Below are 12,956 nucleotides of genomic sequence, written 5' to 3'. Positions count from 1 at the left end.
CTTATTGTCGTTCCGTGAGCTCATTACTGTACTGCATTACTTAAATTACCGGTATTAAAAGAATCAACGAAACAGTCCCTTGTAGTACAACAGATGGCGCTACTCGTGTAATTGGTCACGTCACTCTTCATCAATACACTGACGAAGAAGAGTTTGCGGAAGCACATGTTCAGACCATAGCAAGGTGCTCAGTGTATACTACTCAGGCTGTCTACGCACTGAGTTAGTGTAACTTATCACTTGTTCTGAACATCGTTAACGTTTTGTGTGCCTCTATTGTCAGATGCTGTATTGAATTCCTGCACAATGGTTCGAGCATTAAGGTGAGTCTGGGCAGGGTTAGCTAACATAAATGTAACGTCACCTCCACTTAACGGGACATGACAAAAGTAACAGTTTACAACGTACAGTGTTTTTAAACCGAGTTTATTAATTGTTTGCTTTAAACGATTTTTAACTTAAGTCGTACATTTAACAATTACCTTTCATTTTAGTCGACAGTGTTTCGTAACATTTCAGTCGACTAAATCTTCAGTAAATTTAGACGACAAATAAATCGTACAAAATTGAGGCATCTCTAAATGTTCTTTAAAATCAGGTTATCTTCTAAATATCGTGTTCAATTAATTCACGCTTTTTGCATTTAGATTCTGCTGCATATTCTGCCTTGTTACGTTTACATCTTTGCACTCGCATATAACTAGATAAGAATATTTGAAACGGGTATTTTTACATGTTTTAAAATCTTCATGCGAGCGCGTTGGCTAGCGAGGTTGGCTACCTCAAAAGTAGATCTTTGGTTAAAAACGGTTGGACACACGTGACGTTAAGTATTTCTGTCTGTACTACAGTATACCGCTCCTGCCAAGCTGGGCAGCAGCACAATGGCCGTTTAATTCATGTAAAGTGTGAAAAATATATATTTCAATTCTATTTAATACTGTCATTCTGTATGTTTTCTAAAGGCAAAACAGCTTAATCTGTATTACGCATTACGTCGCACAATGGTAGACAAAATGCATTCATGTTTCCGCCCTCTGCCATGTTGTTTTTCTGCTAATAGGCGTAAAAAGGTCCGGAGGCCAATTAAACAGCAAGAGAATGATGAAGGTGATCCAGAGGGATACAAAAACATAGCTGTCCTTGACAGCGTAAGTAGTATTTTTCTGATTTGAATTCTATTTTGACTATTGATAACATCTGTTTATTTATGTTCAGGTTTGATCACAGGTTGGAATTTATATGTTAAAGTTGCTGAGGCTGTTGATTTAGTCTTCTTAACTAGATAGCTGCCACTTGCCACGTTCAAACTACGGTACTGTATTTTTACGACCATACACCGTATCAAAGGCGTAGTGTGAGTTACGGGTGCCGTTTCTGTGTTTAACATAGACGCAAGACTCATTATAGTATTGGACGCAGACATAGTATAATGTGCGTCATTGTCAGAGTCAGTCTCGTTGCCAGCTTTTCACAATCCAGTCACAGATTGTGGTGTAACTCACCCGGCGCTGCCTCAGTTTTTGTAAAGGTGTGTTTGCCATCGCTCCCTTCGGCGCTCGCAACCTCACTTTAGCCGTTTTCTGTCATTACCATGGCAACCAAGCATAACAGTCGTAATTATAAGATTTTTGACACCACTTTATGACCGCATCACCAAAATATATTTATTAACTTACTGTATAACCATAAACGGAGTAAATTCGGGAAACGGTACCAGGCTAGCCACTATTAATGGTGAGTACATCATATGAAATTATCATGACAAAAATTCTGTTCCTAAAACCTTTATGGATTAATTTCCATCCCTTTTTCATTCTCGTAGTTGCTGTTGTGTGGGAGCAATTAATTGTTATAATATATGAATGAAAATGTATGCATTGATCCTGCATTCTTAAATTTGTCATCTCAGAACTCCAAGGACAAAATCGATGAGTTTCATGATGAGAAGATTGAGGTAAGTTTTTAATCATTATACCTTTTCATGGATCCAATGGCATTTAAAATGCGATTTACTGTTGCGATCAAACACAAAAGCTGTCCAGCGCCATTTAGACAAAACTAGTTATGCCTACAAGTAGACAGCATAGTGTGATGGTGCCTTTCCCCTTCAATTTATGATTGAAACACGATTGATTACTCTAATGGGCTACTTCATATTTGACTATTAATTACTTGCTTTGATCATTTGTGTTTATTTTTATGATTCATTTTTAACTGTGTCTACATTATGGTCTTTTCCACACAGGAACTCCTCAACAGAGGAGTTAAGTTGCAGAGTGATGAGGAGCTGGATGATGAGGTTTGATCCCATTTTCCTTTTGGAGTTTATAATTAGCTCTTAAGAGTTCCAGATGACATTTGTGCTTATTTCTGCAGGAGGAAGTGATGGCCTTGGATGATTCCGAGATGGATGATGATGACGATGATGAGGAATACAGTGAGGATGAAGAAGGCACTGATATGGAGAGCGATCTCGAGGGCAAGAAAGAAGAAGGTGAGACATGAGTCCACCAGGTACTGATTCTGATGTACCGGTACTTAAAGCTCGGTTAACATTGTTTGTATTGTCCTCCTCAGAGCTTCCCAATGAATTAGCATGGGGCACCAAGAAGAAGATGTTCTATGACTCCGACTATGTGGCCACAAGTGAGAATACTGGATTTTTTAATATCATGTCGCGGGTTGTTATCAATCAAATTCAAATTGACATTACAATGCAGTAGAATGTAAATTTCAAATTGCAAAGGCTGCGGTTTTATGGGGGGAAAAAATCTGCGTCATATTTTACCAATAGATAGATGAATCGTCGAAATAAGTTTACTGCATAAGAAGTGCAGTCCACATATTTCCATATCATTTTTTTCATGACACCTGTTTGCATTATTACGGTACTCTGATTTATGGTTTTACCGCACTTGAATTTTGTTCAAGTTGTCGTCGTGATCGCTGAAATGATTGGAAGTCAGTGTTTTGTAACTTACGTGTAACATGTCTAAATGAAGAAGATAAATAACTGTCTTTCATATTAATTCCTGCTTCATTTGCCATTATTATTGTATCATAACCTAAGCTTCAAGACCAAAATATTAATAATAAATCTGAAATTATTTATTGTAATACAGATTAATTTATTGCTTTTGTTTGTGAAAGAATCAATTGGGAGAAGACCTTAAAATGAAGTCTCAAATTAATTGCAATGTTGAGGAACAAAAATCCCAATTTGATTATTTCGCAAAATTGTTCAGGCCTAATTGGAACATAGCAAGGAAAAGACATTTTCGGTGGAGCAATTCACTGCCAGTAACATGTTTCCATTTTATGTTGACAGAGGGAAAGTCCCACGATGAGTTGGTAGCCGAGGAAGAAGAGGAGGAAGAAGAAGCCAAGAAAATCCAAAAGCGCTTGGCTGAACATCTCAGTGAGGAGGATTACGACTTAAACTTTTTGCAGGTATTTCAGATCATCAATTACCCGCCGTGAAATGTGCCATCACCCGCGTGGGTAACGACTTGTTTGTTTCATGTGCCTCCACATAAAGGAGTTTGCTCCAGAGGAGCAGACCGAGGCGACAGTTGTGGAAAAGGAGAACATCGTTAAGGACTTGAAGCAGATGTCCCACAAGGAGAAAATGAAACTGCTCAAGAAGGAGTCGCCCGAGTTGCTTGAACTCATTCAGGACTTCAAGGCGAAGGTACACAGGGAGTGATATAGCTGCTTCGTAAAAGCAACCAGTGAGATGGATGCTGAACAGAATTGTTAATGTGCAGCTTACAGAAATGAAGGACCAGCTGCAGCCACTCATGCAGATGGTCAAAAATGGCAAGATCCCACCGGGAAAGGTGACCTCTTTTACCTTTCGATTCAAAGCTTAATCAATGTGTCTGGTGCAGATAGTCCAAGTTTCTGTCTAGTCTTCTTATATATTATATTAATTCTTTGACTTGTGTGTTGTACTACAGTGAAACTCCTTTACAACGAAACCTACATGGGCAAAAATACCCCCTAGTGTGAAAAAACTTTCATACATGCAAGCCATTCCCACTTTTCTGCTCCGCCTACGACCAAAAGTCCCCCTGTTCAATTATACGAAATCTTTTTCTCTGCTCTTGCTTCGCAACGAGATTCACTACAATGAAAACAAGCCTTCCGCAAAAGTCTAATCCAACCTCAGCATGCCACAGCGACCTCTGCTGCTTCGTTCGGAAACGGCAACAGCAACCACCACACTGGTTTACACATGCGCAGTAGTCCAGGAAGTATTTGTTATTGTTAGTTTCAGACGCAGCACGAACGTTATATTGCTAAAATGGCTACGAAACGGCCCTTTGCAGACTAAGGAGTTAAGAAAAGCATTCACGCTTGAAGACAGGATAAAAGTAATCAAAATGCAAGATGGAGGAAGCAAAGTAAAAGACATTTTGCAAGAAATCGATGTAAGTGAAAGTGAATGCTGATCGTAAATTTCGCAATTCATTCCCGTTTTTTTTCTTTCTACACTGGCTATCTGAAGTGTCAAATAAGTGTATGCTCATATTTATGCACTACGTATTGGAATAAAAATAAAGAGTACACACATACACCTTTTGTGTGTGTGTGTGTGTGAGATAAAATTTGATGCAGTGAAAAGCCCCCTGATGTGAAAAAATTCTTGCTGCAAACATGATTTTGTTGTAGAGGAGTTTCACTGTATCTTATTTTTTAATTCTTAATAATAAAAACATCGGCGTCTCTATTTGGTTATCATCTGCATAGTTTTCATAAGCAAAGGAAAACGACAATAATGTAAGTCACTGTGGAGTGCTGGTTGTATTTTTATTGTTGTTCTGCTGTTTCCGTGCACCACCTACATACAGTGTATTGTATGAAGTTCTGTCCTTACAAGCTACAGTTTGACCTCTGGAGCTCCACCCCAGCTCGTCGTGTAACGAAAACTGTACACAGCAAGACAAGAAATATGCTGTGTAATGTGTGTTGTAATTCTTGCTCATTGGGGAATATTGATGAAAGCACAGATGTTATGAAAACATCTTGGAATTGTGGGAAAATGCTTAGTGTTCTTTAAAAGTTAGGAATGTCTGTTCACATCATTGCTTCTACTGAACGAATCCTACTTTGCTTCTTTTTCCAAAAGGGTGCCGACTACCTGAAGACAAAACAGCAGCTTTACCTCAAGTGAGTAGAGTAGTTTCGAACTGTGAAGCGGTCTCGCTCGCCAAGTCTTGATTTTTAATGCTTCCCGTTTCAGTTATTGTACGAACATCAGCTTCTACCTGGTGCTCAAAGCCAAACGAATCCCCGCTCACAACCACCCAGTCATCGAACGACTGCTCACTTATAGAAATGTAAGTCTTTACCTCTTCATTCATTGGGTAGGATTACAGTTTATCATCGTCTCATGCTTTTTGTCCAAACTTTGGAACCCAGACACCATGCAAATACACCCATTCCACCATCAATTACCGGCTTGCATTCTTCACTTGAATAAATGAAGGCCAGAACTCAAAAAGATGCCTCCTTTGCTTACCCATTAGAAATCAAATAACAGGTGCTGTCACCAAGTGGCTGTACTTGGCTTGACTATGACGTGATAGTAGATAGATAGATAGATGACATCTGTAAAGCAGAGGTTTCTGAAGAAGTGTTGAATTTGGGTCCAAAACATTTAAACGAAAAAGATTATCTACATGGCATCTGTAAAGCTGTTGTGTACAGCAAAGTTTCACCATTCAGGAGCAAAAGCATCTCAATATTTCAACATAGCTGCTAGATCATAATTGTTTCGCACAATATTCTGTCACTGTTCTAAAATGGTTGGCACTTAACGGGTTGTGATTCGTGAAAATGGCTGCCACTGAGTGAGTTGAATGCAACCGTGAGACGTAAAAGATGGAGATGTGAATTCATGTTGGCGATTTGCATTATGGAACAAAAGCTGACTCGCGGTTTGACATTGACCCCACCGAAGATTTGGGACATTGCATCTCAAACCTACATTACAGTGCCACGAAGTTAATTTAAAACTGCTCAACACCGACCCAAAGAGAATCACAATGTTGAATCTAAAGTTGAAGTTTATAATAATACATTTTATTTATAAACACCTTTCAAAACACTCAAGGACACTTTAGAAACAAGAACAATAAAACCACAGATAAAATTATATAAATAATAAAAGAAGAGATGAATTTGAACTTTGTATGCGATTTTGAATCGGTGGGTTTTGAGATGGTATTTGAATATGGGAAGAGAATCAATATTACGGATGTTGGGTGGAAGTATGGAGCATTGGAACAAAAGCTGTTCAACATTGACCTGAGAAAATTGTTCTAAGGCCTATGTAAAGCTGAAGTCTTCTTGCCTGCAGCTCATCAATGAATTGAGTTCAGTTGATGCCCGCCTGGCACCGCAGTACAGCAAGCTGCTGGCTGCTCAAGAGGAAGAGATCACCAGCAGACCAGTGGCTGAGAAGAAAGCTGCCGTATCAACCAAAAATGACAAGGTGAAAAAAAAAACATCGGCACTAATGGACTGCATGCACCATTTCCGCATTTGGGATACGACGACGTGCTAACTTCCGGGTAACTAATGCATAGCGAAAACAATGACAGCACCAAACTCTTGGAATGAGATCAAGTTATCATAAATTCTGAATTACCTTTCTAATTGCTCCAGTTATCCAAGTAACAATCCAAGCATCTATATCTTGATTTATTGAGCCATTTGCAGTTTTACAAGAAATGAGGTCTGCTTGTGGATAAACTTGCACAACATTTTGAGATGTTCAACTCAAATTTGTTCATAGACCGCGAAACAAGCCATCACTTTCATAAAGTGCTCTATAAAAAGAGTGAATAAAATGGATTGGAAAGCCTTTATTGTTACGCTCTATGGTGCAGCTGCAGTAAAAATTGAGGTTGTGAACTTCGACAACCACAATAAAATGATAACAATAACTTGCATTTAATCACTGCCAGGATGAGCACGGTGTTGAATGTTCACAGGACTCGAGAACTTCTCGATTGCCATAAGCGCAGGGGGCAGTCCCCCACTCGCTGTGTGCTGAGCCGGGACATGAGGGGAGGGATGGAGCTTGAACCATGGCCAAGTTTTTGTTGCATGGTCAAATTGGCTTGATGAATGTAACAGCGGCAGATAAACCGGTTAAAATGAAAAGCAGAGTTTACTCGCTGAACAAAACAGCTGGCTCGACACAGCATGGGCTGGAGGGGCTATCCCTACATTTCCACCTAGAAAATCAAATTATTAAATATACTTATTACACAAGCCCACACATCTAAAGAATGAGGATATTTTTCGTCCAGATGGCGTCACCTTAGCTTGAAACGAGCGAAGACCAGGTGGAAATGTGTCAAAGTGTTGCCTTGCATATGGTCCATTACTGGGGGTTAACACAGATGCTAATGAGGGCACGTTTATGGATGCAGGATTCCGGCAAAGTGGTGGCAGAGACGGGCACTGCCTCTGACTCGGACCTGGACGAGGAGGCAGCGTTGCGATTCTACAGAGAAGTGGCGCAAAGGATGAAGTTGAAGAGGAAGAACAAACCTCAGAAAGCTGAAGAGTAAGTATGGATTGTGAACTCAGGATCCCCCAAAAAATCGTTTTCTTCATTGTTGACATTGTTGCAGGATGAAAGATGTGGATGAAGAGGAGGAGTTAGAGTCAGAGGCAAAGAGAGGCATCACGTACCAGGTAAGTGAGCGTTGCAGTGATTAGTCAAATAATTCAAAAAAAAAAAAATCGAAACAAAATCTCCCTTCATTTTGTGACTATGTAGTCACGGCTGCACAAATCACAATGTTTAGCAAAATCCATTTTGATCTGATGACCTGTTTCTAAAAACAGCTGTAGGCACGGTGTCATCTAATTATCTCATTGCAGGATGCCGTATTGTTGTGCGAAAACTCAGTTACAGAAATATCCCACTTTTACTGGGTTATGTGTAAAAGTCATACCAATAGCTGACAACTCTGCAGTTGTAATAGGTCAATTTTGCAGAATCTCTGTATGAAAGAGGCTTTTATGAATTTGCTGGGTACTTGTGCATAAAAGACCCACAAATACAGTAAAAGGCAGTTCTCTTGTCGTACTGCAATTTTGCGGGATCGATGTGAGAGAGGCTTGTCTTTGACAGGGTTCCATGTAAAATGCAGAATGCACACGAATAGATGCCAAATTCGCTGCTGTAATGTGGACGTTTTGCAGAATCTCTGTGCGAAAGAGGCTTATGTGTCATAATGCAAAACAGATTCACAATTCAGCTTTGCAGAGTTACAGAAAATTTGCTTTTCCCCCCCAGAGATTCTGCAAAACCGCAGCATCAAAGCTGTAAACAGAACCCAGCGCAATATTTCATCAAACAAAAATAAAAGTCACACCACTTCACTTTTCAACGATGGTGCTTTCCAACGTCAAAATGTTTCAAACACATCCTAATTTTACGCCTTGTCGCAGATGGCTAAGAACAGAGGACTCACTCCCAAGAGGAAGAAGATTGACCGCAACCCTCGAGTCAAGCACCGGGAGAAGTTCAGGCGGGCTAAGATCCGCAGAAAGGGCCAAGTGTGTAGTCGCTTCGCCTGAACGTAGTTCCAGTGTATGCTTATGTTCAATATTGACCGGTTGTCTCTTCATTAGGTCCGTGAGGTTCGGCGGGAGGAGACGAGATACAGCGGAGAACTATCCGGTATCCGCGCAGGTGTCAAGAAGAGCATCAAACTCAAGTAACAAAAGGAAAGACCATATTGCGCTGCAAAGCTTTGTCACACAGAATCTGTTTAAGACTTTGAAAAATCGAACCGTGGTAAAACATAGTTGTGCAACAAAACTGACATCATGCCAAGTGAATAAACGTTTTGCGATCTTTTTAATATGTTAAGAGGTTAAGAACATTGTTAGAACCAACATTGAAATAATAAAATGTCAGTCATTGAACATTCCTGTTAAAGTTAGCATGAACATTCAAATCCTAAATCGTTTAATATGAATGATAATTCTGTTCAATGGTGACATTTAAACAAGAAATATATGGAAAAGCCTTACCTCTTCAGTGGGTTGTTGCAAATAGATTTTTGGAGACTGGTGACATTTTTCAAGAAAAACTATTGTTTGGGGAGAATGTGTCATCGTGCAAGGACGTGATGCCAAAATATATGTGGCCCCACTAATCTGAACATTCTGATTAATACTGCGTTTGTGGAATATGAATTAAGCAGCAAAATCCACCTGTTTTTATCCAACTCAGGCAGCGGCTATTTTGTCACTTGCTGTCGACTGAAAATGACATCACAAGTGTCTTAAGGGCTCAGCTTGCGAACGACATGACCAAACCCAGAAAATAGGTGAGCAGTGGTTGTTCGTTACCTGAGGAACTGTGATGTCGTTTTCAGTCAACAGCAAGCGGATAAATGGCAGCCCTGTCAGATGTATAAACGTGTGGATTGCGCTGCTTCATTCATATTTTATAAAAGCATTATTAATCAGATTGCTGTGTTTAGACTAGTGGGGGTGTATGAAACATTGTAAAGAAAATGTTGGATTTGACTTAGCCTTTAAGTCCTGCAACTTGTTTAGGCATGAAAGTGCTGGGCGCTAAATTATTTAGCTCCTTAACATTCATAATTCTGAAACCGCATCAAGACACCTAGATACAAACATTGCACATGATTCTTTGCTTTGAATTCATGAATCATCCCTCTTCGACTGCAAAGCTAAGAATCAAGACAATATCCAGGTGATGATGACAGCGATGGCACTCAGCCCACTTGTTGCCCAATGAAGTGCTTGTGGGCCGCGGTTAAATTAGTCACGATCTTCTCCTCGATCTCCACCTGGTTGTCGACGTCCTCCTTGGAGAGGACCACCTCGTGTTGGCTGGTGGGCGTCACCACCACCACATGGCCCCGCCGTGAGTCCAGAACATTGGCGACCACCACCTGGTGCCTGTATGTGTCCAGTGCTTGTCGAGCCTTCTCCAACAGGATGGCGGCATCCGTCTCCAGTTTGAAGGATATGACGAAGGCCCGCGGCGCCCAGTCTATCACCAACGGGGACAGAATTTTGGGCACCATCTTCAAGCTCAGCTGCGGGCAGATAGGGATTCATTGTTGAGATTTTTTAAATAGACCACATTAGCAGGGTACGCACATATCGACTTAATATTTTTATTGATTTTTTAAAAATGTGAGCCAGGTTCATTGCTTACAATCATCTTTCAGAGGCATCCAGCAATTGAACTTTTGCTGACTTTGATCAAATGAGATAATCTCTCAGGATATTCATTCAGAGACATCTCATAATTAATGATTACTTGGATCAATCTTTGAGAGACAATGATAATCTGGATTTTTACTGGATCAATCTTTGAGAGACAATGATAATCTGGATTTTTACCCATTTGGACAGAAAAAAGGCGAAAATTTGGCATGAAGGCAAGAGTGCACTGTTTTTAATGTATTTTTGGCTTACTTGAAGCGGTCCATTGGAAGACTGGATTTTGTGCTCTGGCATGTCACACGCGGGGATGTAGAAATCTGACACAGCCGCTGCCAAGTAAAACATGGCCTTGGATCCTAAAATCCAGAGGTCTGTTAGTGATGTGTGAACACATGTTGACACTACAGCTGTTTCCATCTACTTATGCCGCTGAGGGCCTGTGCTGATGCCTTGAGGAGGTGCAGATAGTCAGACAGAGTGCTGAACTCGACGGGAAGCAGCAGTTGGCTGGCTGTGACTTCCTGATACTTCTTCAGCACTTTGGCGATGTTTGGGAGCACCTGCGGGTTCACCACCACACGGTCCTGATCCCCGCCCGAAAACTGCAGGGCATCCAGCACATTGACAGAGGAGAACGTGCGAGCATATGGATAGAGTGAGCGATGCCTGTGCAGGAAGACAACGGCGTAACCGGCGTCCAGGAAGTACTCTGCGGACTGCGCTCCCCTCCTCCCGCTACTGAAATTGTCAAGGAAGCGAACGGTGCGCGACTCCAGTGGAACTTTGGTGCCACCCGATGTGATGAGGACCACACACCGGCCCGCCTCGGCATGGAGCCGGGCGAAGGTGGTCATCCTCTCCCGGACCTCGTCCACTTGCGATGGAGCAGCGAACTCTTCAGCCAGCTTGCCATCGATGGAAGACACTCTGGGTTCTGCCATGGCCTGCTGCTGTTAATATTTGTGGGTAGGTGGGGAAATGTGTTTTTAGTTTTTTCTTATCTAAGTCTTGAAGTTAAACTTAAAACCACTCCCTTTCATTTTCTATTGCCCGCCAACGCAGAGTACAGTAATAACGAAACCTACAGCTGTCACTTTTGCACGACCACAAGGTGAACTATAGTTTGTCAGCGACTTCCTCATGTGTCCGTGTCGTAACCACGCTTTAATTTTTGGAGAAAAACAGCACGCCGTGAAAAAAAATCTTACTTTTGAGTCCAAGGTATGAAGGAAGATGTGTAAACTGTGGAGCTGAGGAACTCAAGTCGCAACTTTAGCACTTCCTGGAACTGAGGACCGCTGTTCTTCGCTTTGTTGAGAAGTACATTAGCGCCCCTAAGCGGGTATCTGTTGTACTGCCATACTGAATGATGAGGGAGGGAAGGATGGATTGATGGATAGATAAAAAACAGTACAGTGTATACATCCCCCTGTTCTAATGCCATTATTCTGTGGGGAAAAAAAGATGAGATAACGAATCCAAAAACTTTTGATGGAACTGTTCATAATTCCCGCCACCTTGGCACCGTATCAGTGTTGTGTTCTTTTGGAGAGAGGACCGCTGTTCTTCGCTTTGTTGAGAAGTACATTAGCGCCCCTAAGCGGGTATCTGTTGTACTGCCATACTGAATGATGAGGGAGGGAAGGATGGATTGATGGATAGATAAAAAACAGTACAGTGTATACATCCCCCTGTTCTAATGCCATTATTCTGTGGGAAAAAAAAGATGAGATAATGAATCCAAAAACTTTTGATGGAACTGTTCATAATTCCCTCCACCTTGGCACCGTATCAGTGTTGTGTTCTTTTGGAGATTAATGTGTTGTGTTTCTGGCATGTGCCATACATTTTGGAATTATAGGCAACAACTTCATCTTCACTTGACCGCAACATAGTTCTTAGACAATGCGTTTGGAATATTTTCAGATATTTTATATCCAGTGTATGTAGATGGATGACGACATAGATAGATGAATGATTTTAAGGCGATTGTAAGGTCATTTATTATTTACTTTTCAGTTGAGACAGAGCAAGCACCATGCACAAACACAACGTGTTTCTGAGGAAGGGAAATAGGCACTTTATTTTCACACTTGGTGTGTAGTTAATCATATTAGCTTTTGAATTATTTTTTTCATCAGGATAATCTGTGGTAAAATGGCATGATTTTGTTGTTCAATATTTTGCTTTGACTTTCAAAACCAATGCCTAAATAGTACCAGTAATTCATCAACGGGGGACGCTGTTGTATTGCTGAATAGAGCGCACTGTCTGCAGCAACCTTTTTCTCTTTCTTGTAAGAAGTCACTTGGCCAGTTTTTGCCTGGATATAAATACTTTCCCATTTATCAATTAAACGTGCACTTATGAGAGACTGTCTTATGCTGGAAGTGAATGCTGTGTCAAATAAAATTATAACAGTGTAGAAACGAGTGACGTTTTTATTTATGTATATGTGTTGATGGTTTATTTTTTTCCTTTTACAACTGTGATTTAGGGCTTTATTCATATTGACTTTTTAAAACCCATGCAATAACCTTTGAGTTCTTGATAATTAGGAGCACGAATAACGTTTGTGCACACACCCAGAACCCTATACCTATTAAAACATCTAAAATCAAATAACACGTTATTTGATACAAGTAGGAAACTTTTTTCAAGCAACAAGGCTAAGAAAGTGGTTGAATAAACATTTGCTAGGACAATGGGGACCCTCG

General features: G+C 40.7%; 2 protein-coding genes across 3 annotated transcripts; one reads left to right on the top strand and one right to left on the bottom strand.

Moving 5' to 3' along the window:
• The first annotated feature begins 152 nt into the window (after positions 1 to 152).
• Positions 153 to 8,894, top strand: utp3 (UTP3 small subunit processome component). Its single transcript, XM_086117211.1, has 16 exons — positions 153 to 323; positions 1,064 to 1,151; positions 1,913 to 1,957; positions 2,249 to 2,302; positions 2,380 to 2,497; positions 2,581 to 2,649; positions 3,332 to 3,453; positions 3,542 to 3,694; positions 3,771 to 3,842; positions 5,135 to 5,175; positions 5,249 to 5,345; positions 6,368 to 6,502; positions 7,449 to 7,585; positions 7,653 to 7,716; positions 8,479 to 8,586; positions 8,662 to 8,894. The coding sequence occupies exons 1-16, from the start codon at positions 307 to 309 to the stop codon at positions 8,749 to 8,751; spliced, it is 1,410 nt and encodes a 469-aa protein (XP_085973337.1). The 5' UTR covers positions 153 to 306; the 3' UTR covers positions 8,752 to 8,894.
• On the bottom strand, positions 8,872 to 11,546 carry ppcs (phosphopantothenoylcysteine synthetase). 2 transcript variants are annotated; one of them, XM_086117212.1, is made up of 4 exons: positions 11,448 to 11,546; positions 10,661 to 11,189; positions 10,492 to 10,595; positions 8,872 to 10,106 (listed from the first exon to the last, which is right to left on the bottom strand). In XM_086117212.1, exons 2-4 carry the CDS (start codon positions 11,178 to 11,180, stop codon positions 9,780 to 9,782), a joined length of 951 nt encoding a protein of 316 aa, XP_085973338.1. In that variant the 5' UTR covers positions 11,181 to 11,189; positions 11,448 to 11,546; the 3' UTR covers positions 8,872 to 9,779. The 2 variants fall into 2 exon arrangements, with proteins under 2 accessions (XP_085973338.1, XP_085973339.1); XM_086117213.1 differs by having other exon boundaries at positions 10,661 to 11,186; positions 11,448 to 11,540.
• Positions 11,547 to 12,956: the final 1,410 nt, after the last annotated feature.

This window comes from Hippocampus guttulatus, chromosome 8 (genome assembly GCF_054856545.1).
Source record: "Hippocampus guttulatus isolate MCC_2025c chromosome 8, RoL_Hgut_1.0, whole genome shotgun sequence".
NCBI lineage: Eukaryota > Metazoa > Chordata > Actinopteri > Syngnathiformes > Syngnathidae > Hippocampus > Hippocampus guttulatus.
Note: the sequence above shows the minus strand (reverse complement) of the source record. Positions and strands in the feature narration are given on the sequence as shown.

Bases quoted from the DNA above. Each gene is read 5' to 3' on its own strand.
- ppcs (XM_086117212.1), bottom strand. From the start codon at position 11,180: ATGGCAGAACCCAGAGTGTCTTCCATCGATGGCAAGCTGGCTGAAGAG. The intron at 10,596-10,660 runs GTAGATGGAAAC...TCTGGATTTTAG, and splicing joins ACAGGCCCTCAGCGGCATAA to GATCCAAGGCCATGTTTTAC. The intron at 10,107-10,491 runs GTAAGCCAAAAA...ATCTGCCCGCAG, and splicing joins CTTCCAATGGACCGCTTCAA to CTGAGCTTGAAGATGGTGCC.
- utp3 (XM_086117211.1), top strand. The intron at 2,498-2,580 runs GTGAGACATGAG...TGTCCTCCTCAG, and splicing joins CGAGGGCAAGAAAGAAGAAG to AGCTTCCCAATGAATTAGCA. The intron at 3,695-3,770 runs GTACACAGGGAG...GTTAATGTGCAG, and splicing joins TTCAGGACTTCAAGGCGAAG to CTTACAGAAATGAAGGACCA.